The 23593-nt window shown below is 50.1% G+C and overlaps 2 protein-coding genes across 3 annotated transcripts in view; both read right to left on the bottom strand.

Moving 5' to 3' along the window:
• Nucleotides 1-19556, bottom strand: part of dnah7 (dynein, axonemal, heavy chain 7) — a 28587-nt gene extending 9031 nt beyond the window's left edge. Inside the window, exons 1-53 of one of the 2 annotated variants that reach the window (XM_088383960.1) lie at nucleotides 19275-19555; nucleotides 18750-18840; nucleotides 18561-18681; nucleotides 18281-18347; nucleotides 17925-18105; nucleotides 17769-17841; nucleotides 17583-17708; nucleotides 17394-17513; nucleotides 17122-17305; nucleotides 16862-17047; nucleotides 16525-16794; nucleotides 16314-16441; nucleotides 16098-16176; nucleotides 15790-16014; nucleotides 15568-15714; nucleotides 14921-15100; nucleotides 14705-14845; nucleotides 14194-14564; nucleotides 13940-14126; nucleotides 12542-12735; nucleotides 12273-12471; nucleotides 12070-12210; nucleotides 11453-11665; nucleotides 11272-11381; nucleotides 11038-11206; nucleotides 10816-10918; nucleotides 10552-10679; nucleotides 10241-10453; nucleotides 9969-10067; nucleotides 9641-9889; nucleotides 8789-8938; nucleotides 8094-8276; nucleotides 7857-8033; nucleotides 7650-7781; nucleotides 6525-6746; nucleotides 6085-6282; nucleotides 5860-6015; nucleotides 5625-5793; nucleotides 5420-5546; nucleotides 5126-5345; nucleotides 4430-5056; nucleotides 4112-4357; nucleotides 3818-4047; nucleotides 3423-3753; nucleotides 2975-3318; nucleotides 2706-2886; nucleotides 2455-2640; nucleotides 2219-2382; nucleotides 1982-2136; nucleotides 900-1090; nucleotides 692-825; nucleotides 271-606; nucleotides 81-207 (exon numbers count right to left, since the gene is read on the bottom strand). In XM_088383960.1, the coding sequence (XP_088240086.1) occupies nucleotides 81-207; nucleotides 271-606; nucleotides 692-825; nucleotides 900-1090; nucleotides 1982-2136; nucleotides 2219-2382; nucleotides 2455-2640; nucleotides 2706-2886; nucleotides 2975-3318; nucleotides 3423-3753; nucleotides 3818-4047; nucleotides 4112-4357; nucleotides 4430-5056; nucleotides 5126-5345; nucleotides 5420-5546; nucleotides 5625-5793; nucleotides 5860-6015; nucleotides 6085-6282; nucleotides 6525-6746; nucleotides 7650-7781; nucleotides 7857-8033; nucleotides 8094-8276; nucleotides 8789-8938; nucleotides 9641-9889; nucleotides 9969-10067; nucleotides 10241-10453; nucleotides 10552-10679; nucleotides 10816-10918; nucleotides 11038-11206; nucleotides 11272-11381; nucleotides 11453-11665; nucleotides 12070-12210; nucleotides 12273-12471; nucleotides 12542-12735; nucleotides 13940-14126; nucleotides 14194-14564; nucleotides 14705-14845; nucleotides 14921-15100; nucleotides 15568-15714; nucleotides 15790-16014; nucleotides 16098-16176; nucleotides 16314-16441; nucleotides 16525-16794; nucleotides 16862-17047; nucleotides 17122-17305; nucleotides 17394-17513; nucleotides 17583-17708; nucleotides 17769-17841; nucleotides 17925-18105; nucleotides 18281-18347; nucleotides 18561-18681; nucleotides 18750-18840; nucleotides 19275-19277 (9684 nt within the window). In that variant the 5' untranslated portion in view covers nucleotides 19278-19555. Of the gene's footprint in view, nucleotides 1-80; nucleotides 208-270; nucleotides 607-691; nucleotides 826-899; nucleotides 1091-1981; nucleotides 2137-2218; nucleotides 2383-2454; nucleotides 2641-2705; nucleotides 2887-2974; nucleotides 3319-3422; nucleotides 3754-3817; nucleotides 4048-4111; nucleotides 4358-4429; nucleotides 5057-5125; nucleotides 5346-5419; nucleotides 5547-5624; nucleotides 5794-5859; nucleotides 6016-6084; nucleotides 6283-6524; nucleotides 6747-7649; nucleotides 7782-7856; nucleotides 8034-8093; nucleotides 8277-8788; nucleotides 8939-9640; nucleotides 9890-9968; nucleotides 10068-10240; nucleotides 10454-10551; nucleotides 10680-10815; nucleotides 10919-11037; nucleotides 11207-11271; nucleotides 11382-11452; nucleotides 11666-12069; nucleotides 12211-12272; nucleotides 12472-12541; nucleotides 12736-13939; nucleotides 14127-14193; nucleotides 14565-14704; nucleotides 14846-14920; nucleotides 15101-15567; nucleotides 15715-15789; nucleotides 16015-16097; nucleotides 16177-16313; nucleotides 16442-16524; nucleotides 16795-16861; nucleotides 17048-17121; nucleotides 17306-17393; nucleotides 17514-17582; nucleotides 17709-17768; nucleotides 17842-17924; nucleotides 18106-18280; nucleotides 18348-18560; nucleotides 18682-18749; nucleotides 18841-19274 lie in introns of both variants that reach the window. The other variant, XM_088383959.1, reaches the window with a different exon arrangement.
• A 251-nt stretch (nucleotides 19557-19807) lies between these two features.
• cyp27a1.1 (cytochrome P450, family 27, subfamily A, polypeptide 1.1) lies at nucleotides 19808-23073 on the bottom strand. The gene is made up of 9 exons (XM_088383966.1): nucleotides 22850-23073; nucleotides 22544-22725; nucleotides 22097-22296; nucleotides 21714-21911; nucleotides 21462-21625; nucleotides 21083-21249; nucleotides 20801-20882; nucleotides 20480-20680; nucleotides 19808-20339 (listed from the first exon to the last, which is right to left on the bottom strand). Exons 1-9 carry the CDS (start codon nucleotides 23045-23047, stop codon nucleotides 20211-20213), a joined length of 1521 nt encoding a protein of 506 aa, XP_088240092.1. The 5' UTR covers nucleotides 23048-23073; the 3' UTR covers nucleotides 19808-20210.
• Between the last annotated feature and the right edge of the window lie 520 nt (nucleotides 23074-23593).

The raw sequence follows: 23593 nt of genomic DNA on the forward strand, positions 1-23593 counted from the left end.
ATATTGAGCATTAATATTTTGCGGGCCGGTCACAATGCTCGTCATCAGCTGGCAAAATGTTGGTGCGAGTGTTTTCCTACCAGCTTGCGGTGCATCAGCAGACTGACGCAGAGGCAGAAGGAGAAGAGCAGCTTGTCTTTCTCAAAGAGCGAGCGACACACGTTGACGTAGAGCGAGTAGGTGAAGTGATCCCTCAGAATCCGCAGCCTGGAGAACACGGGACGGGTGATACGCGTGGGTTCATTTAAATTTTTTCCGGGCGCCGCTCACCTCTCCTCCAAGTCTTCGCTCTTGTCCGAGTTGTCGATGGAGCTGATGAAGAGGTTGATGAACCAGGTGAGGGAGTACTGGTACATGGGCTCGATGTTGGCCAGGTCGGCGATGGCGAAGAAGAGGATGGCCGAGTGAATGGCGATGGGTTTGTAGCCCAGGCGAGTCTCGTCGATCTTCACCTCCGTCACCTCGGCCACCGCCTGCTTCTCTGTGATTTCGTTGGCCAGCACCTTGGACTGCGACAGGATGGTCACGGCCGTTTCGTCCTCCAGGATGTTGCCCTCCGAGGAGGACAGCACCTGCAGGATTTTGTCCTCAATTTCCTTCAACTGCCTGCATGTGGAGAGAGAGAGATGTGAGGTTGAAAAAGAGCGGGAGACCCTTTTTAGGTGCAAGTGAATGCGGTGGGGGGGTGGACCTTTTGTTCTCAGCTCCTTGAAGGATGAGAGCCTGCTTCTCTTCCTCAAGGTCGGGCCTCTCGCGGGCCACCACGATGCCCAGTAGTTGGTCCTGGATGCCCTCCGGGGTTATCATGAAGTTCAGCAGAGTCACCTAAGGACATAGCGGAATGGGAGGGGAGCTCATCAGTGACAAAGGTGGCACCAAGGTCACCCCTCCCCACTCACCTTGACGGAGGTCTCGGGCAGGTAGTGCGGGTTACGCAGCTTGGTGGTGATATAAAAGCGGAAGTTGGGCGCATATTCAAAGGTGCTGTCTCCCAAGCGGATGCATATGGCACCGCCCTGTTTAAAAGTCTGCCTGAGCAGCAGAGGCTCCAGGATGGGGTCCAGCTCTTCACCAACATTCTCCAGCAGGACTGCAAGGGAACATGTTCAATGTGAAGAAGACACGTCGGGTAAAAGGCAGCTTTTAGTTGCTTCTCTGAAGTTGCTGCTGCTGCTGCTGCGGCGAGCCAACATCAACAAGTGTTTGCGCCAAGCCCGTTTGGGAAAATTGGCCAAATTGGGAATTTGCAGATGCCGTGATTGGAGCTCTGCCGGATGAAGATCCAGAGCCACTTTCGATCGGCGGCCAGACAACACAGAAAGCGGCATAATAGACAATTACGCCGAAAAGCAAAATGCCATCATGTCCTGGAAATGAGCATCATTTCAGAACACTTGGCTTCCATAATCAAATCTGTGTGTGTCGCGTCTTAATGTGAATGATACAACATTGCCTGCATTAGCATTCAGGCAAAATAAAATATTAGCAATGCTTCCCATTGTATGAATATTCATGCGGAGCCCTATTACGTATGATAATGCTCTTCTCATGTTGGGAACATTAACACTGTCCATAAATGAGGCAACGCCTGGAGGCGGCACGGGTGCAAAGCTTTTGAAAAGTGACGCTGACAAACTTTGCCTCGCCGGATAAACTAGGTCACTAACTTATTGTTCGTTGGTGTTTGGAAGAAAAGCAATCATGAATACTGTTGCATGAATATTCAGTTTTCTTCATCAACGATGATTCTATTTTAAATACTATATTTGATCCATTTTATTTTGAGCATTTCATTTTATAGTTCCAAGAGCACTATCATCTTCAAGTGAAGCGTCACAGTAGGGAAAAAGGTGCAAATGAAAATACCAAATTGAAATTGAGAGCGGCAAGCAGAAGGTGGAAAAAGGAGCCACGGGTTGCCGACGGCTGCTAAAGGGCGTCCGTCACCCGCGCTCGCTCGATCGCTCGATCACTTGCTCACCTGGCGTTCCAAACTGAATGCAGTTCTCCAGGGTGCGAACAAAGCCGGGATCACTCAGCTTAATGATTGCCAGGTTGTTCGCCTTCTCCATGTTTTTGATCCATTTGTTGGCCTGGCCCTGCGGATCGATCATCAGAGGCCACCGCCTGGCGTTTCTGTGTGCACACACACACGTTAAATACTAGCACACTGAACACCAAAACAAACACAAGTTAGCTCGATGGAGAACGGCCTCACGAGATGATGATGCCGTTATCGATGGAGAAGCCGTCAGTCGGCAGCCCGGCGATGGTCCAGGCCCGAATTTTGACTTGCTCCCCCAGAGAAGTCATCAGCGTCATGGTGGGTGAGGAAGGGATCTCTTTAGCCTTGCATAGACTTGACCATTCCTCGATTTGCTCCTGGACGACAAGACATCAGCTTGAAGATTTGTCGGGGGGGGGGGGGCAGGCTCACTCGCTGCGTCCACCTGCCTGTCTGAAGCTGGAGGTGAAGGCCCCCAGGTAGGCCACGATGCCCGATGAGATGAGAATGTCCCCGGTCAAGTTGTTGTAGAGTTTGCCCAGAGCGAAGGCCATTTCGTTCCAGCGCGTCTTCTCGCCGCCCAGGCCGCCGATCAGTTGGGTGGCGCGCTCTAGTTTCTTTTTGCACAGATCCACCTGGAGGAAAACAAATCAAGGAATCAAACCAGCGTGAGGTATTTGCTATGGAAATGAGGCGGCACCTGATCCTCCAGTTCAATTTTCTTCTTTTTGTTGGCGTCCAGAATCTGACTGAGATTGAAGACTTGGTCTTGCACTTCTCTGAGGGCGGCTTGCTTCTTTTGCAGGGCCGTCATGGCCACCTCCAGCTCCGCCTCGGCCTGGGCCAACTTCAGCTTCTTGGGAGCCACCACCTTGGCCACGCTGCGCGACACATCTCAGGCATTAATTGGCCGATAATAATCAGGACAATCAAACAGACAAAGAGAAAACGGCGAGTTTGTTGACGTACCCGTCATACTTGTCCATGGCGCAGACCCACTTGCAGAGGCCCTCGGCGGCGGTGGACGCCGTACGAATCTTCTCGGGGACAAAGTCCGGGTTGCTGATGTACCTGTCTCGAATGATGGCCATGATGTTGGCGGGAATGTTGTCCCTGTCGAACTCACGCAAGCTCTGAAGGAATTTGAGGTCGCTCAAGAGTTTTTTGGCAGGAGCCCAGTAGTCTTCCACTTTTTTGCCGCTAGCGGGGTCGGTCACACGGTCACACTTGATCTTTTTCAGAATGCAGATGGCCTCCATGACCAGCTTGACGCCGCTTGGCGGGCTTTTCATGGACTTGACCAAAGTGATGTCCTGAAGACAAAGACGTCATGTCACATTGGCCTCGGATGGAAAAGGACAAACCTTGGCGGTCAAACTCATTCTTCATTTCCCATGAATTTGACTGAATGGCTCACATTCTGCGTGAGCGTATCCAGCGCCGACAGCGCGGCCTCCAGGATGGGCATGGCCACGGCCAGCTCGGCCTCGCACTCGTCCTTGATGGCTTTGGCGGCCATGGCCTGCTCGTTGGTCACGGCCTCGTCCATCTTAACGATGGCCTCCGTTTCGGCCGCCTCGGCCGACTCGCGCTCCACCTGGACCACCATCTCGTCCACCTTCTTGCACGTCTCGATCAACTGCGGCTGCAGCGCCTCCAGCTCCACCTGCATGGTGGCCACCTGGGACGACGCCGACTCCAGTTTCTCCAGGCCCACCACGTAGCGACTTTTCTGCATCATCACTTCCCTGGACACGGCCGCTAAATGTCAAAAGGGCCTTCTGGGATACGCTGACAGATTTGCGTTCTTACTCTCGTTTGGCCTTCAGCAAAGACTTGAAGGTGGAGATGAGCTCCAGGTAGGAGGTGGGGGTGACGTAGTTGTGACGCTGCAGCTCGTCCAGGAAGCGAGCAGACAGCTGGATGGTGGTGGTGTGGAAGGTCTTGCACATGTCGATGCAGCCCCCCCGGTGCTCGTCCGACATCTCCACGTCCTCCAGGAAGCGGCAGGCCACCGCCTGCAGAGCGTCCTCAGGCCACGTCTGGATGCATCACAAATGTTTCAGACAAAAGAAGTGCAGAGCGTTGGAGGACTGCCCGCCATACCTGGAACCAGTTAATGGTGCAGCAGTTGATGAGGGCCGGGAAGCGGCGCAGCCTGTTCCTGAAGGCGTCCCCGATGGGACTCATGGCCAAAACGATGTGCATCTGCGAGCGGCAGCGCTCCACAAACATGTTGAAGAGGGCCAAGTTGCTGCCGTCCGTCTGCTTCTCGCGTTCGCGCTGGCGGTCCAGCACTCGCATCTTCTCAATCACTTCTTGCTTCTCGTCGACCGCAAACAGGTTGGGCACCTGGGAACGCGACATGCGGTCGTCAAAAGAAATCCCACCTCGACCCACGGGACCCCAAGCCCTCGCGCTTACCTCGCCAGTGTTCAGCATGTTACCGATGTCCTCCAGGAAGGACTCCATTTTGATCTGGGTGTCGGTGAAGAGGAAGACGCCGTGAGCCTCGCCCGACGTGGACCTGGTCATGATCAGCTTCAGGTCGTCGTGCCACTCCACCATGCCGTAGGTCTTTGAGATCTCCACCTGGAAGAGCTCGGCCTCGGCCATGTGCGCCGCCAGGCGCGTCAGGGACTGGCGCCCGCTGCCGCCCACGCCCACCAGGAGAGCGTGTCCGCTGGGCTGCTTGAGGATGCGGGAGATGCGGGAGACGTGCTCGATGGCGAAGCGGAACAGCACCAGGTTCATGGGCGCCTTGCTGACGGTGTTGTACTCGTCCAGGTGGGACTCCACCACTTGGCGGAGCTGGTCCAGGTCCAGCACCTCGCGGTAGCTGCGGTCGTCGCCCTTGGGGTCGTGGAAGTCGCAGAACATCAGGCTGCGCAGGTCGTCCTCCGTCACCACGCCGTCCTGGTCCTGGTCCAGATTCTGGAAGAGCTGATGGAAGTTGACTTCCATGTGAGCTTTAAACACCTCGCACAGGTGGCTGACGAGCCACGAGCGATCCGAGTCTTGGACCAGACGATCGTAGTTCACCCTCAAGACCTGGAGGAGGACGCAGGATGTGGCGCTTTGCAAAAACCACTCGGTCTGTGTCTTCTGTTTCGTTCTTACCTCGTGCACCCAGAGTCGTTTGATGCTGGACGGATCCTCTGCGGTTTCGGGGCGAGACAAACAGATTCCCTGGATGACGCGGGAAATGTCGCGAAGGTTGAACAAGTAGTGGGACTTTTGGGGGGTGGGCAGGAGGTTTTTGGTGGCTTCCTTGTACACGGATATGGTGCCTTTCACAAGCTGAGTGGTCAGGGACGCAAATGGCTTGGGAAAAGCAAACCTACAAAAAGGAAAAAAATTGTTCTGAGCGTAGTATCTTTATCATGGGATGTGATTTTGTAACTGCGTGCTTACCGGATGGTAAAATGCCAGTGTATGATCCGGGAGAATATGGTAAACATGGTCTTCTCGTCAAAATCGTTAATGGTGAGCATGTTGAAGTGGCGCAGGTAGCGCGGCGTCACCGGGTTTCGCCCTCCGCCTGAAGAACGAGTCAACAATCAGCAGGCGTTCAATATTTGGCCAACGTGGTCTCCTCCTCCTGGATTTCCCGACTCACCGGGCGGGCCCATGGCGCACATGACCTGGATGTCCACCAGCTTAATCATGGAGCAGTCCTTCAGGTCGTACCAGTTCCAGTGGTCCAGCCACTGGCGCAGCAGTTCCACGGGGGGCTGGGCGCCGTACACTTCCCTGGCAGGCATGTTCACGTCGTCCACAAATACCACCTGGTCCATTTGGACAAGACACTCAATAACATAAATGCTTTACGGGCACTTTTGAGCGCGAGCTACCATTTTCTGCCCCACGGGAGGACCGAAGATTCCTTTGCGCCGCTTGTCCAGCTTGGACATGATAATACCCTGAGTCTGAGCAGCGGTGGTCTGGGCTGAGAAGTTGATAAACAACGGGTTGTACACCTCCTTGTCCACATGATTTAAAAGAAAGTCCTGGAGGAAAAGTTTGAAATATCGGTGTGAAAAAGTTACATGGGAGCTGGGGGTAGCACGAGAACGTACGGTGATGTAAACACTCTTGCCGGTCCCGGTGGGGCCGATGAAAATGGTAGGCTTCTGGTTGGTGACCAGGAGCTTCATGAGCGCCATGTAGCGCACCGTGTTCTCTGTGGGTACGATGATCTCGTTGAACTCCATGTCCTTGGAGAGCGGGGGGGCACTCTTCAGCTCCTCCGTCCAAGGCTCCCATCTACCCGGGCCCTGAGGGAGTTTGGAGAAGTTCACTTCATTCACCAATCGTGGTAATGTGTTCAGTAAACTTTGTTTCTAGAATTTTAACCAGTGCATAAAGAAATGAAAATGGAAAAAAACGTATTCCTGCTCTGCTATTTTCTTCTTTGCTTTGGAGATCAAACATGTAGCTAGGCTCATTGAACAGCGGGTGGTGTGCTAAGAAAATGAAAGAGCAGCAGCAGCAGCAGCAGCAGCAGCAGTAGCGCAACCTCTTTGATGAAGCGGTACTGGTAGATGGTGTCCTCGGTAGGCAGCGGCACCGTCAGCTGCTTGGCGGGCGGCCCCACATTGGTCAGGATGGCGTGGGACGAGCGCGTCTCTTCGCTAAGCGGCCCGCTCAGTATCTCTCTGACCATGTGGTCGAATTTGTCGCGGCCCGCGTCGTCGCAGCTGGCGCCCACCGACCACATCAGGCAGAAGACGAAAATGCCCTGGGTGACAATGACGATGCCGTTATTTCATTTTGTTTTACATATGGGTGCTGCAAAGAAAGCCATTTGGTAGATTTGTCTATCAAAGGAGACCTACAAAAAAAGTCTCAAGAACTCAGGAAGTCAGAAATGTTGTTGAAAGCTGAAATGTGATGTCAATTATTAGGACGCCTTGGAACTTTTTACATTGTGAGAAAAAAAAAGAGCATCTAATGTCTTCTGGAATGAATCCCCCATTGGGGATAAAAGGCAGCCAAGCGTTTAAAACCTTTAGATAAATGAGCAAACAACAAAAAAGTGCAAAATTACCTTCCAAAGTGCTACAAAACAGTCAAAGTTGACTTTCCTGGCTCAAACGACTGTACGGAGGAGAAGCGCTACGCAGCCATTAAAAGCTACGACCAGCGGAGACGTCTTTGTTGTGCGGAGGGAAAAGAACAGCAGGAATTCTGCGGGAATTGCAAATGACTTTTGAGACCCGCGTTGGTTCCTGCTGTTCATAGGTTGATTAATTGAACGCTTCTAATGACAATGGCCGGCTGGGGAGTGCGGGAGAGAATCTTTTTACACTGACATGCTTGCTCCATGGGGGGTGGGGAAGAGAGGGGGGGGGGGGTTCATCAGCAGAGGTTGAAAGACAGAGTTTGAGGAAAAAAAAAAAATCTCTAATTGTGCATCCCACAGGGAGTGGAAGAAAGGGCTCATTTCCAAAATAGTAACTCAATGAATTCAATGCGTTAAACGGAAAAATGCTTTCTTTCAACAAATGAATCGCTTTTTATGAGACCTGGCCAAAAAAAAAAAACTCACCAGTTTCTGAAAATGCGTGACAATGGTATTTTAGGGTGTCCTGACCGCACAGAAATTTCAGCAAAGGTTTGATTGATAAAAACGTGTACAAACCTCCAACCAAGAGCAGACGTCCTGGTCATTGATACGCTTCATCACGTTGGCGTCGTGAAACTCGTCCATCATGCAGTCCATCAGATTCATCAGAGACTTGACCAGGTTGCTGTCGGAGGTGGGCGACAGCTCCTGCGAGAATGCAAACCAAAGCGCTTGGCGTTTGATTTCACCGTCCACGGAGAGGCGGCTCCCGATTTACGGCACCGTTGTGGCTTTGCGGATGAGCTCCAAGCAGGCGGGCAGCACGCGCTCGAAAAGGCCTCCGATGAGTTCTTTGTGGGCCGCCGTCACGGTGGCGGGCAGCACGTTGAACCAGGACAACATGAGAGGCTGCCAGCCCAGCATGTGCGGCTCCATGTAGATCATTCCGCAGCGGGACACCTACAAAAACAATTTGAGGGGCAAATATAGAAAAATGCCCGCGGGCTATTTGTGACTCACAGTCGCCGGCGACGCCACTTCCAGGTCCATGGGTTCGAAGATCAGGCTCATCTGGGGGGACATCTGAATGATCTCGCCGCTCATCAGACACAGCTTCTTGTTGTCGTCCAACACCGTGTTCATGTTCTCGATCCACACGGCATCCACAGGCCCGTCAAAAATGAGCCACTTTCTGTCGGGGGTCTGGAAGAGGCGTTCGCAACCATTACGAGGAGAACGTCACGCAAACGCATCGTATAATGCCAATGTGACTAAGTTGAGAAGTCCCCTCTGAGTTCCCAGGGACCAAACGTTCCCAAGGTACCAAATGTACCCAATGTCCGGCCGGGCTAATCACCGTCTTTTCCATTCTTTGAAGGTCCCAAAAGAAAAGCCAGTGGCAAGTGACGGCGGCAGAAGAAGCTAGGACAGCCGCGTTTCATCAAGCCCCGAAGGAACTTAACACAAGTTAGCGGATAAATTGACGTGATTTGTCATCATCCAAACACAAACGGCAGACAGAGAGCAGGACGAGATGAAGTGTTTTGTCAGACGGCTGCCGGCTTCCACCGGCCAGGCACGGGGGCAAAACACAATAAGATTCTGCAGCGACATCACAATTGAAAGCATCAGTCAGAGGCGGCGTGAGGAGCAGACTGCATGGCGTGCGTGCGTGCGTGCGTACAAGGCCAGTGAAATAGTAGATAGCGTCTGACCTGGGAGGAAGCAAAGTTTCTGTAGCTGACAGCCAGGATGCCGTCGGACCACTCGTGGGAAACTGGATCGAACTGACCGTACAGCTGTCCCATGGTGATGGATTTGGGATTGATAACGGTGATCTGCACTTCGTTTTCATCCATCAGGCCCTGGACTCAAAAACAGATCCAAAGTGGCACTGGAGGTCGGATCCCAATACATCTTCTGCACCTTGTTCAATCCAATTGAATGGTGCAAATTGATTTGATATGGGCCACAAATGTGGAAAGTCGCATGAGAAATGAAATTTGAATTTCTGACATTTTGTTTTGACGTGATAAGTGCTTGTGCAGCACGGCACGGCACGGAGGAAGACGGTGACAAATGCAGCTTTGCCCGCCGTTCCATCAGCGGGCCTTGGCGCGTCATCTGGCGTCGGCCGTGTCGACGCGACTCGCCGGCCGGGCCGGATTGATGACGACGGCAAAAAGCACGGCGCTGACAAATTGGATGGACGTATTTACGAGGTGTATTGAGCTCAAAGCAATTTGATTTGATTTTGGGAGAGCGAGCAAGCGTTGAGGCTTTTCCTGATAAAAACGCAATCAAAAACTACTTGTTGGCAAAGTCTTTGACAAATTGGCCCGCTTACAGCAGCCCGATAGATGAATCCGACCCTGAGGACATGAAGGGAAAAGCAACCCAGTGAGCGCTAAAGGAATTTACATCGGATATTGATCAACACTTTGTGACACTTAAAGAAAAAAAGGAAGGAAGAAAGAAAGTCCACGTCTGGCCTCACTTGACTTGTAGATATCAGCAGTCAGCCATTTGTTTAAAAGCTCCACATTTTTGGAAACAAATGCGCCCACCTTGACGCAGACGTCGTGAAGAGCCGCCGAGAGGACGCGGTAGGCGCAGGTCTTGCCTCCGAAGGGTTCGCCCACCAGCATGAAGCCGTGCCTGACGATCATCATCTCAAACACTTGCAGGATCTTCTCGATGAAAAAGTCGGTCACTTGGAGGTTCATGATTTCGCAGTTTTCCTTGACGGCTTCCAACAAAGTGCTGTAGTCTCGCTTGGGGAGCGTGACGCCGGGGAAAAGGTCCGACGTGATGCCCTGAAAGAAAAAAAAATGGAGCAGCACGATGGAATGAAGGTCACGGGAAGCAGCAAACATATTTTTTATTGCTCCGCACCCCAAACAGTTGCAAGTCCTGTGCCAGAAACTTGGGCAGATTGACATCAATGATGGATCTTAGAAGCAAAGTGTCTTCGTTCTCGTCCGGAAAAGCGAGCTGCACTCCAACAAAGAAGACATGGAAAGATTTCAAATCCTGTCAGTGCCAATGTTTTGCAATAAGTTCCTCCCGTGTTAGCATTGAGCAATCTATCTTTGTTTCACCGCTCAACTCAGGGGCACTTGATCATCATAAGAAGCTTTTTTTCCAAGTTATTCCAGCACGCCCACCTTGAGGTTTCCCGCGGCGGTCAGCACCGACTTGACGGCCCTCATGCCGTAGTCATAGTGATGCTGCATGGAAAGCTGCTCCGAGCACAGGCGATAGGTGGCCACGATCTTCACCGAGAGGGGGCGCGCCGTCACGAAGCCGCACGAGTACAGCACGATCTCGGCGATCAAGGCGTAATCCGGCACCATCATGGCCACCGTCCGGAACAGCGCCTGCGGGCCACAAAGCCCACGCTCAAGCTTAAAAACTTGACTACTTTTTGTTTTTTTGCTGATGACAAGAAGCGTTTGTCGTTAAACACATCGGATACCTTGAGGTTGTCCGGAAGCTCGGATCGTCCGGCGTAACCTGGGTTCATGGTGATGAACACGGCGCAAGACGGGTCAAGGGACAGCTCGGTTCCTTCGAACATCAGCAGCTTAGCGTGGGCGGCGATTCCTACAACGGCGAGCATTTTGAAGTCAAGATGGAAATGTGGAACGAGTGAAGCGCTGAAGAAAGTATTCACAGCACGTCACCTGGAGGGACTTTGGGAATTTTTTCTATTTTGAATGAACAAAGACAAGTAAGGAACCTCTCTGTATGGTGAGGATCTGCTGAGCCACCACGGAGAGCACTTCCAGGTCGATTCTGTTAAACTCGTCAAAGCAGGCCCAGGCTCCACAAGACAACAGGCCCTGGCGCACAAATGCTGTCACTCACACACTCTTGTGTGCTTTTCTGAAATTCCTTTTTTTGTCTCGGCTGTTTAGCTCCAGACTTGAGAGGTGCAGAGATGCAAGACGCCGCTACTCACTTTGAAGAATTTTCCCAGGGCGATGTAGTCGAGTCCGTCGGAGCAGTTGAAGACCACGCACTGCTTGGCTACGGCCTTGGCCAAGTCTTTGGTGGTTTCTGTTTTCCCCGTACCGGCTGGGCCCTCTGGGGCTCCACCCAAATGAAGATGGAGGGCACCGAACAAGGTGCTGCAAAGTGAATTTATTTATTGCGCAATCGTCTCTTCTCCACACGCAAGGCAAAGCGGCGTTACCGGTAGCAGCGGTCAGTCAGCGGGGTAATGACCAGGCGCAAGGTGTTGCCCAGATACTCGTAACCGTACGGCAGACCCGCGTTGATCATCTTGGTCTGCAGATCATTTTCCTGCACAGCACAGCACAGCACAGTCGGGATCGGCCCAATATTTCCAATTTGAAAAGAAAAGCGTTCCGTACCACCCAGTAGTAGCGCAGCTGGCTCTGCCACAAAAAGTCATGCTCGTCGCTGATCCCCTTTTGCACCAGCAAGGCCAGCACGTCGCGGGCGTGCACGTCCAGCACCACCAGAGCGCCCAGGGTGACCCGGTTCTGTTTGGACAGCTTGCCCCGCACCAGCGTCACAATGTCGTCGATCTGACTGTTGTTTTGAGCCAGGTAGGCGTCCAAAGCCTGACGGATGGAAACGTCAGTCGACAAAACATCTGCGGCTTCTTTTTCTCAAAGCCGAGAACGTGCCTGCCGCGAGGGCACATTAGCCCGAATTTCAGCAGAGTTCGCTAAGCGTCTAAGGAGAAATTGTCTTGATCTCCCGCTGCTCGCTCACAAAGAAATCTCCAATTTGGACGCTTGTTTATTGACGACGGCTAATCGGGGGCATAAAAACAGACGTTATCAGACGTTGTGCGTTTGACTGAGCAAAGTCGTTCTTTCATCGCCGCCGATTGCGGCCCCGGCCATTCTCCATGGCCACGATTGATTGCGTGCATCAATTTTGTGCCGCGATGAAAGCAAAGTCGACGTGTTTGTCATAAAAGAGGCCACCCGTGATCAACGAAGGACGGCTGCGCTTTCACCTTCTGTCCGGATTTGATGGCGTCGTGGATATCCTTTGTCCAGTACACTTGCGAGACGCACAGAACCGCCTGGCCGGGCCACGCGCGCACCCAGTCGATGCGCAGGGCTTTGGGGTACGCCTCGATGGCTTCCCCGACCACCTGCGACGGAAAGTGGCTTAGCGGCTGAAGCTAATCAACGCGGTGGGAGGCAAAAAAGTCACCTTATGCAGGGAAGCGGTCATGTCGTTCTCCAGCTCCAGGAGCCATTTTTCCACCTGGCCGCGGGCGTTGGGGGTGCAAATGATGTCGACCAGCTGGACTTCTTCACCCTCGCTGCTCTTCATGTGAGTGATGTCGAGGTCTTCGGTAAAGGTCACGCGGGCGATGCCCTCAAAACACTTTTTGAGGAAAGGCTGCACCCTGGGGATGCACGGGAAGACGATTTTGAGGCCAGAGTCGTTCGGGGGCAGAGTCGCCCAGTCGGGTCTACCTGGTGGGGTCTTTGGTCTCGGAGAGGATTTCCAGCAGCTCCTCGTTGGACAGGAAGAAAAAGCGAGGGAAGTAGAGGCGCTTCTTCTCCAGGTAGTTGTTGAGCCCTTTGAGGATCATCTCCAGATGCTCGTTGGACTTCTTTTGCCTGTCCAGCATCTGACTGATTTGGATCACCGCCAACACGTGCTTGTCCTGCCCAGTGGAAAAAAACAAATGTCAGGCTCCTGCAACAAGAAACGTGTGTGAAGTGCTGCCTCCATAAGCGAAAATTAAATTTTGTGCCACTTTTCATCCGGGAAACGTGTCACCTACTTCTCGTTAATGAAGACTCGCAGGAGTTGTTTTAATTTGTGTGAAAATATCTGCCGCCCAAAGAAAGTAATCAAGTGAGCGGAAGAGAAAGCGCTTCCTTCATTTGCTGAGGCGGCCGCGTGACAAATCCAAGAGCAGATGCGCGTATTTGTGGCCGCGCTCCCTCGGTGGCCTCATTTTCTTTGCGATAACGGCGCCCCTTCCAGACAAAATCTATAATTTCCATTTAACGCTCGCGCCTGAAATTGATGCATCTGCTTTCAGGTCGCTCGAGCGCGTTGTTTGTAAACTTTGTGAGGCTTCCTTGGCATTGGACATCTCGAGCCGCCAAAAAGTAGTTGTCCTCTTTTTTTTTTTGCCCATTTTCCTGGACTGCACATTGTCAGATTTTTCCCACACGCCGTTTGCTAGCGCTAAAAGGCACGCGATGCTAACGAGGCACCGCTGCGACAACTTTGAGCGTTTCGTATTTGTCTTTTTGCTAAAGCGCCGCGTAGCCAATTGAAAGCAATCATCGCCATTTTTCTCCATGAAGCGATTTAGCCGTAACAATGCGGCAATGAGGCTGACTGCCATATTGTTTGCTAAAAGACTGATGGGGCTCTCAATGACGGCCCAGAATGAATCGCCGGCTTCCAAGTGGGATTGCACGCCGACAAAATTGCGCGATGCACAATGAAAAAGACAGAGATTGGCCGGCCGTCCTATCGGCTGAGGCCATTTTCTCATTGAGAGCATGTGCATATGACATGAAAACGCCATTATGGTGCATAATGCTTGCATTAGAGCACTGTTAGCACTTTGCTTTCCGCTGACTACACGCATAAAAAAAGAAGCCTTTTGCTATTGTCCCCGACGACAAGATTTGACTCAATCTGTGATTGTCAGGCGGCCAGAGTAGATCAAAGCGTACGACCTGTTGGCACCCAATCGGATCTGCTTTAGCCCAATCCATTGTCGCCGTCCTCCGTGATTATTCACAGGCCTGTTTAAGATGTGTTGGAAGCATTCAAAGAATTTCCATTTTGATTGCAGAGGCATACTGACAACTATGGAATGGGGGGGGGATGAATTTAGTATTTACCGCCGCGACTTGCTTCATGGTGTCCTTCCAGGTTTTGTCCACGTTGGTGAAGCGACGTCCCTCTTCGGGCATCTGAGCCATGATGTCGGGCGAGCTGAAAATGGGCTCAAGGTAAAGCCACGTGGACTGAACCTTCAGCCACTCGTCCAGGATCTCCTGGAGAAGCAGCAAGGTGCCCTCCCAATCGCTGCAAGTGCACCACAAGCTTCACGCTCCCGCTTTGCCGTCACGCAAACGGGCACATTCGGCCTTACCGTATCTCCACCTCGAAAGGCTTGATGAAGGGCGAGCCCTTCATGGTCTGCGTCTTGACAATGTGGTCGTCCAGCAGCATCTGCACCTCGTCCACCGACGAGAGGATGCTGGTTCCCGTCTCGCGATAGGGCAGAAGCTTGAAGGTGATGTCGGCCCACTCGCCGTTCATCTTCTCCAGGGCCTTCTCCAGGGAGTACTCCTTGCTGGCCGATTCGCTGACGCCTTCGAACTCGGGCAGGAATTCCTCCATGTTCAGGGACAGGAAGTGGGACATGTTGGCGGACTCTTCGTCGGTGGTGCTGAGGGGTTTGCCCGAGATTTCGCTCAGCGATTCCCAGTGGCGCGGACGTAGGCCGGGGTTACAGAGGACCTGGACAGAGAGAAGCCAAAATGGCATTTAGTAGCATTTCATTTTAGAATTAAAACAATTAAAATGAATTGGATAAAAAAAACTCAAACTGAACTAAAGACCAAGTCTTCGGAGAGTTCCGGTTGTGTTTGACGGCTCACCTGCACCATGGGCACGTCCTTTTTGAAGACCTCCACCTTCTCCTTCACGATGGTGGCCAGGCCCAGAGCGCAGGGCACGTCCGTAAAGGATTTCTCCAGCTTATACAAAGAACGCCAATAGTTGCTGACATCTCCTTCGATCTGAAACGACGACACGAGAGAATTTCACAAAGGGGCGGCATCTGCAGAGAAGGTCGCTGCCGCCGATGGCGCCACCTTGTCCGGGTTGACGCCAGACAGCGGGCCGAAGAGCCACAGGTTGTAATTGGTCTGGAAGTCGTTGGCCGTTTCGTAGAGGCGCAGGAAGGGCGTCAGCTTGTCCTGAGTCTTTTTGCGCAGCGGGTACTGCGAGGCGGGCCACTCGAACGCGTCCTCTTCCAGGTTGAATTCGTTGATCTGTTGACGACATTCACACCGTGGACAGAAAACCAACAAAATAAACAATACAATTAAATCTTTAATCGGCTATCTATGTCGAGTGACGAGCGCAACAATATTTTTACAATATTTAGCTTTTGGGGAACTCACTTTTACGATGACAGCCCTACGGAGCAAGTCAATTTGTGAATAAAGTGAGAGCATATTTTTTATTTGGTGGTGTGGAATGAGATATTTCGAATGCCTTGATGCAATGAAGGTTTGGTAACAGTGCAGGAATGCACGAGGAGCAGGCCGGTGAGCTCATTCTCGAGCCAATACTGCTCTCTTCTGGTTACGTGCAGTGCATGGCACAATCATGCTGCATCGACTTTAGTGTGAAATGGCTTCACTCCTCTCTGCTGATTCATAGAATTAGCACAACAGGGCTGCACATGGTGGTTCCCTTTAATTGATGTGAAAAAGGTCCTGCCGCCCCCAATTACCCGTTCTAAGGCAGCATCCAGTTTGGAATTGAGAGCCTGGGCCTTTTTCAGGTACTTGCTGAGATCCTCCAGGTCGCCAAAGGACGTAAACTCCTCCACTTGGACGCTGTACGTCTCCAGTTCCTCCTCGAAAAGCTCGCGTAACAACTGCAATCATCAAACAGATGGCAAAAACATTTTGTCTTACAACACTGATAGTTGAAAAGCAAAGCGAGGGCAAACCTTGAGGCTGTTTTGATATTGCGCGGTCTTTTCCGACACGATCTGGTCGTGCTCCTCGAAGATGGTGGGAAGACGTCGGAGCCACTGGATGGTCTTTCGGTTCAGCTCCATGTCGGACGTCGTCAGCGACACAAAGTCGATCAGGGAGCACAGCTGCATGTTGGAGTCGGCCAACCTTTGCTCCAGCTGCGGCAGGTCCGTGCTCTTCACTTTATTCACAAAGGTCTGAAGAGTTTGTTTAGTTTAAGGCCGCGTTGCAGCTGCGTAAGGAGGATAAGATAGATCTGGGAGATCGTGAGAAGGTATACCTTCAACTCCATCAGCGAATGCGTGTCAGGCGGCGTGCTCAGCGCCTTCTCTGCGATCTTTTCAAATTCATTGCAAAGCCTACGGAATCAAGAAAACGCCATTTTCTATTTGAGCGCATTTGTTATGAAACAATTGATCCATTTTTGATAGGAATGATCGACATCCGATCCAAAAAAAAAAAAAACCAATTTGCGGAAGAGATTTTTGCAACTGACGCCGTGTTGATGTCTTGATGGCCCTGGAGCATCCGCAAGACCACTTGTTGCTGGAGGTCTTTGGCACGCTTCACCAGAGCATGGATGAGCTTGTGGGACTGAACCTCAAACATGCCCAGGTTGACCACCTGAAAGGACAAAAAAAGATCATCGCTGGTGGCAAGCAATGGGATTCAATCGGGAGGGCTTTTTACGTTTCGCGCTGGCGTACCTTGCGCGAGGTGTACTGGATCTGGTCGATGAGCTCCTGGTAGTTGATGACTTCCGTCATGAGCTCCTCGAAGGTCGGGTCTGACCCCAGGAAACGCTCCATGGCCTCCTCGGCCTCCTTGTTCACCAAGGTGGAGTATTTGTCGTACTCGTGGATGTACGCCACGGGCTTCACGTACTCGGCGAGGATCACCTTGCGAACTTCCTCTACCTGTGCCGCCACAATTTCTGGCAGGATCACAGGTCTGAGGGTGTCCCCGGAGCCACTCGACTGGGAGAAGAATGAAATGAGGTTTGACTTTCAAGAGAAGAAACAAATGGTGATGAGCGTTGCTTACCGGTACCCAATCTGCGTAGAGTTTGGTTTCCACGCGTGGCAACAAGGTGACGGACCTGAGCATGAACTCAAAGACATTCAGTAGAATGTCTTCAAAGGATTTGAGGTCCGGCTCCAAAGTGATCTCGCGATCCTCCAGAATCAGAAGCAGCATAAAGCCCGGGTACCCAAAGCTCTGCTCTGACTCCTGAGAGAAGAGAAGAGTCGATCAAGGACTGCGGCCAGAGTGCCTCGACGAGCCAACTTTTTGGGAGCCCGTACGGGAATGGGGCAAATGAGCTTGGTGTAGTCACTCATGGAGTCCAAGACCAGGTTCTGCAGCTGGATGCCCATGAGCGTGGCGGCGCAGTTAAAGAAAGACTGCAACTTGTCCACGTGGCTTTGCGGGGGCACCAGTTTACGCCGACCCCCGTGGTAGAAAATGTTGTGCACTTCGGGAAGCCACCTGCAAATTCAAAGTGAAAGAAATGGCCGAGGAGAAAGGCAATCATCAGCCGTCCGGCATTGGCACGCCATTTTGCCATCTCACTCACTTGTTGAGAAGGGTCATTCGAACGTTACCAATCTGACCGTTGGCGTTTTGCTGAAACGCCGACAACTCCATGGACTCGGCTCTGGCGCGGATTTCGGCCGTATCGATCAAACGCACTTCTCTGCGGGAAGAGAAGACCGGGTTTTGCCGTGCCGTTTGCTTGGAGTGCCAGTTTTGAGAGGAAGCAAACCTGTAAGCGGTGTTCCACAGGTTGAGCACCTGCTGCATGGTGGGGTTGAAAGAGTGCAGCCAGTTGCTCATCCTGTTGCGCGCCAACACGTAGGAGTCCTTCCACGCTTTGGGCACCCACACCAACCTGCCGTCAACAAAGGATGCCTTCAATCAAAGCTCAAAACGCAAGATAAGATGAACGTACTCGAGTCTGTGAAGAGGAAGCTCTTTGTCGGGGTCCTCTTCCGCTTCCGCCGGGTCGCTGAAGGTGTACTTCACTGCGAGAAAGAAATATTAAGGCAGAAAAGGAATTCAAACGGAATGTTACAATAATGAGTTCCGAAATGAAGTCAATAATTACGGATTGCCGTCTTGATGCTGAGCAAGTAGTCATCCCGGACTTCGTCAAGCAGCACGTTTAGCGTTTCGTTCTGGTTCTTCAGGTGACCGGGGACCTTGCCCGTGATGTTCTTCACCCATGAGTCTTGCAGAGGCGTCAGATTGTGCAGGTTGATGCCGTTTTGAATGTAGTGGTAATATTTCTGCAACACAACGTAATTGCTAGGACAATAACGCTCTTTAGAACGTGGCTGAAATGAAGATTATGATGTTGTGGGATGTTGTCTTTACGATTTGGTCATTATTTTCTGTCCATCATCTCACCGATTATTCAAGTCATGGCATCGAAATTAACATCTTGATATTTTAGTGGATCACCTTATCAATCAAATCGTTACTCAAAAACTCATCCTCCTCTTCCAGCTGTTGCAGGTGGTGCTGCTGGCTGAAAAACAAAAAGTAGCAACAAGTAACATTTCCTTTATGCAAAAATAGTGGAACAAAATAAAGCAAAATAAAAAAACAAAAGTAGTCACGGAGGCCAAAACTCAAATGTAGTAATAGGTTCACTGGACTAACTAACTTTTGAGAGAAATTATAACACAATAAATCATATACTAATAAGTAAATCTTCTAAAAAAAAAATGGAACAATTTACCAAATGTACTTCACCAGACTCCTTCGTAGGCTCCGGCGTTTTTTAATCGGGAGCATGCGGGAGGACTTTGAGGGCTTTGACGAGAGATTTGGCATAGCATCTGCCTCTCCGTCGACACGCACTACCAAAAAAAAAGAAAAACAAATCAGTAACAATCACGACCTACCCCAATCTTATAAACAAACTCACTTTCTCCATTTGTTCCCCGAGAATTCTCCTCGAGGTTCAGCTGTGGTGAAAATGAAGGTCTCGATTCCATCCATATCTCCTTTTGGTGGGCCTTTGCAAAGTGAAAGTCACATAAGAAGGCCAATTTTTACTCACTCACTAACGTGATTGAAGTCCATGTAAAGTGAATTAAGAGTTTTGTCTTCACCAAAAGATTCATTGTAGTATTACTTACAGTAAGCAATTTGTCTCTGGCCATCTATCAGTGACAGGTAGAAATTTTAAATGCTATGTCACTTCTACCAGACATCATTATTTCAGTAAATACATTTTTGTGCCATTTTTGTTTGATGATGTGATGAGTGATTTTTCTAATGTCATTTTTTATTTTATTTATAGGAAAACATTGGACAGTCAGTAGTCATACATGAAACGAATTTATTTGTCTTCCAGGGAAGATATACCATTTTCCTAGACGCCGATTAAAACGACGCAAACCAGTTACTATGGTAGTCAGGAAAAATCAAAGCGGGGTCAAATGCTTACCATTCTGAAGATAACACGCCCACCAAACACATTCAGCTTGAATACAAAAAGTCTTTTAAAAGACACATTTTAGCTCCGAACAAACGTTTTACTAGGTGCACATGACGAGACGAATCTATTTGTTTGAAGTGGAAGATGCATTTATCTCCCGGGAAAACAAACTAGTTACTATGGTGCTATTCGAGGAACACTTGAATGCACCACAAATCGCAACAAGCCAAATCTGTGACGTCACACCACGCACGCACGCACTCGCGAAAGTCAACAAACTACTCAAATCTGGACACATTTGAAATGTCAAACTATGTAAAAGACACATAAAATACGTGGTGACGTCCGTAAGAGACATCATGTCAAAAAGAAATGCTTCAAAAGCAGCAAGAAGGGGAGCATTGAGTATGCGTTGCGTTCAAGTGAAACACGGCGATGTGATGTTTTATGACGTGATGTCAGCGGTATCTCGTGGCCATATTCAAAATCAGCAATTTTCAAATAAATGAACCCAGACGAGATACAAAGGAAACACGAATTAGTTTAGTTTGACTTGTGACTTTTATTGCACATACTACACCTTCATGTATGAATATGCTTTTGTATGTAGTAATGAGGGAGTCGTAGAGGATGAAGGACCAAAACTGGATCCAGTTTGGGTGTCAAGCTGGCTCATGAGCCTCGTGAGATGGTGGTTGCTTTATGTTGACTAATCAAACCATTGAGCGCAGTCATTTATTTTGACTACAACTGCGTACATGCCAGATGAATGAAATTGATGCTTGATGATCATCGCTGTTCAGTGCTTTGCGACGATCCTGTGGCAGCCTTTCCCTTCTTGCCTTGTGTTAGCCATCCTCAGCTGTTGGCTGGCGGTTTTCCGATCTTGTTGGCAGCGCTCGACCTGACCTTCCCCTGCGACGAGTGTCTTTTACGAGCCAATTTCTAGGCCGGCTTTTCGTATCTGTCCACAAAATGGAGACTGATCGGTCGGTCTGGAACGAGAACGGTGCGGTTGATACATTTCACGTCGCCGATGCCGGGGTCTGGTTTAATTTCAAACGTCCTGATTATCTGAAAGGCAAACAAAGCACGGAAGGAAGTTGCACTCATCAATATCGTTAGACTATGAAAACTATGAAGTAATTGAGAAGCATCATAAGCCCCGAGTGAGCGTAGGCAAACTTGCATCCCTGCGGTGAGAATGTACTTACTTGAAATACAAGCAGATGCATCTCCAGCTCTGCAATCCTGCGACCGACGCAGCCTCTCACGCCAAAGCCAAACGGGATGGAGCTGAACGCGTTGGGCCTTTCTCGGCCGTCGCGGAGCCATCTGTCCGGCTTGAAGGTGAACGGCTCCGGAAAGTTTTCCTCGTCGTGACTCATGGCGTAGTGGCAAAACGTAAAAACTGTCTGGAGGAGGAATAAACAAACAGACGGGAGTCTTTGGAAAAGGATATCTGGTGGGGAAGGGTCTCTGGATCCAAAAGGTTTGAGAACCCCTGAGTGAAAGTTGGTGTGAGTAAGACCTACATTTGGGGGAAAGTGATAGCCATCAAGATCCAGACTTTTTTCAGTCATGACTCTTGCATTCAAAGGAACAACTGGATACATCCTGGAGTGGAAATAAACAATTGAAACTGCAAGCAGTGACCAAATGGCCGACATTGTTTTTCTTATTGACATATTTATTTGTTTAATTAAACTTGAGGAAATATCTTTGTTGCTGACTCGCTTCTGGGCGACGCTTCGGAATACGAGGAGCTGTCCAAGCGCGAAAAAGTAGCAAAAAAAACAAAATCCAAGGACCTGTACCTCAGAGCTTCCTTGATGACGGCTCTTAAATACGGCAAGCGGGCAAAGTCCTCTGCAGACGGGGTTCCATCTGCTGTTTTCAACTCAGATACTTCTTTATGAAGCTTTTCTTGGATTTGGGGGTATCGGGACAGCAGGTGCAAAGTCCATGTCAGAGTGTTGGAAGTCTGAACAGCATAAAATGAAGAAGAAAGTAGGAATAACATAAGAACACCCTTGACTATCTCTTATTTTTTTGTCGAGGATAGGAATTAAGGTATATTAGTTGATGCATTTTTTTAAAATAATTATTTACAAAAGATTTTGCACATTTTGACATGGTTTCAAGGCCTACTTGTGCAACTAGTATATATTTCTTTGCTTTTGTCACCCAAATTACCGTGTCCACTCCGGCTAAGAGAAGCTCGGCTATGCTGCCGTAAACGTCTTTGATGTCCATTTCGGTGTTTGACAGCAAGTACGTCAGGTACTCTCCCTCCACATTCTGGTTGCGGTCAACGCGCTGCCGAATGTCGTCCAGCTTCTTGTCGATCAATGGTTTTGCTCAAATATAAAGGCAGAGAATATTCATGGCAAATCCTCCAAATGTTCATTAAACTAGTTGAAGGCCATGCCTCAGAAGTCAGCTCACCAAAGCTGAAGATGCCCTCCCATCCGTCGATGAAGCGTCCCCAGTAGGGAAGCAGATTCCGGCTCCACTTGGGCAGAATCACCACGGCCAGGCTGTTGGAAAACATTTTGGCGATGGCGTCGATGAACTGCTGTGTCTCTGCAGGAATGTCCTTTTCCAGAGCGCCCAATCTGGTTTCAAACAATATCGTGCCGATACCTAGTAGGTGGAATGAGTCAGGGTTGTCTCAAACTTGATTGAACCACCCGCATGATTCCAGTTGCTGCTCAAAAACGGATTGATTTTGAAATGACTTTTACATCACCCAATTCTAGCATTTGCACAAGGGTGTGTCAACCTTTTATATTTGTCTTTTTTCTGCGTAATGCAAACTGGGTACTTACCTTCGAGTGAAAACCGATGGAACTCATTGGCCAAATTCATCACCATATCGCCGGTGGGGCTGCAGCGGCGCACATCGCGCAGCCTGACCATGAAGTCGTCAACCACGGCATTGAGAGTCCTGCAATATCGAGCCGAATCTTTGGGGTGCATCATTCGCTTGTTCAAGGCCACCCTCAGCTTGTACCAGCTCTCGCCCTCTCTTGGGACACAAACAAAATGACATCACCCCTCCTGTTTGGTCACATAAATGGAAGCTTGGAACATCACTGGCAGATCTACAAAACATTGGTCAATGATTGTCCAGTTCTTATCTGTTGCTTGGTCTTCTCTGTTTGCCACGAGTCGTGCGCCCGGATTGACCGTCCGCGTTCACATGACAAGACTTTGCCTGTTTTACAAGACGTCGCTGGGACACGAGAGGGAAAAGAAATGGCAAACGCGCTTACACTGTAAAAGGTCCGTAGCCCAGTCCTTTCATGTCACGATATTCCTTCCAAAACGACATGTCTCCCCTGCAAGGGAACTTTTCATCTCTTCTCAAGACTTGCTCCAGGAGCGCCACACTGTTGAGTGACACGGTCTTCAAGCCGTCTCGGTATATGGGCCCGTAGAGCTGCTTTTCGTACAGCTGATGAGTGAAAGAAAGTCGTCGGGATCACCGGATGTGTCCATCACCACTCACACCAAAGTCTCAAGGACCCGCGCAAAGGAGTGATTTCAACCTCACATTGAAGACCGTGGGCGTAGTGTACCTGAAGCTCATGCCCCCGGCTGTAGAAGCCCTGGAAGACCATCCGGTAGAGCAGCTCCAAGACGCTGACTTGGGGGAGGTCCTTCACCGTCCGAGGCTTCTCCAGAGCGCCCAGCTCGGAGGACGTACTCCTTTGGGCTCTTTGGTAGATCCGGGCCGCAGCAACCGGACTTCTGTGCAAGAGGCGCATGGTGGCCATGACGGGTAGAAAATAGCTTTATGCTCATATTACAGTCCAACCGAGAGCTCAAAGGGGAGGGGCTATTCCACATCAAGTTTAACCCTCTAGGCTCGCTCAGAAGAATAATATGACCTCAAACTAATCTTACAACTTACTCTTAAATTGAAATAAATCATTAGGTTTCTTTCATAATGCTGTGAAGCCTTTCTGTACTCGTACTCACAACACAACCCAGGCTAAACTTAGCTCCTCCCTAAAGGTAAAGCCTCGTCCCACAGTCAAGATGATTATTTCAACATTCTTTCTTGATGCCCATTTTTATTTAGACCAGGGGTGGGCAATTCATTTTTACAAGGGGCCACATGAAAAACCTGAGTTGTGTCAGAGGGCCACACCTACGATAACGTAAACCTGCTCAATTTTCTTCCATTGTAAAATGCACTAAATTCTTTATTTTAAATAGTTGGTACTGGTAATTAGAAGAATACAATTGTTCTCTTTATGTTTATATTAAGCTATGTGAAATTGTGGCGTAAAGGTCAAATAAAAAAACAATTATTAATC

This window comes from Syngnathus floridae, chromosome 8, assembly GCF_059516105.1.
Source record: "Syngnathus floridae isolate MCC-2025c chromosome 8, RoL_Sflo_1.0, whole genome shotgun sequence".
NCBI classification, from domain to species: Eukaryota; Metazoa; Chordata; class Actinopteri; order Syngnathiformes; family Syngnathidae; genus Syngnathus; species Syngnathus floridae.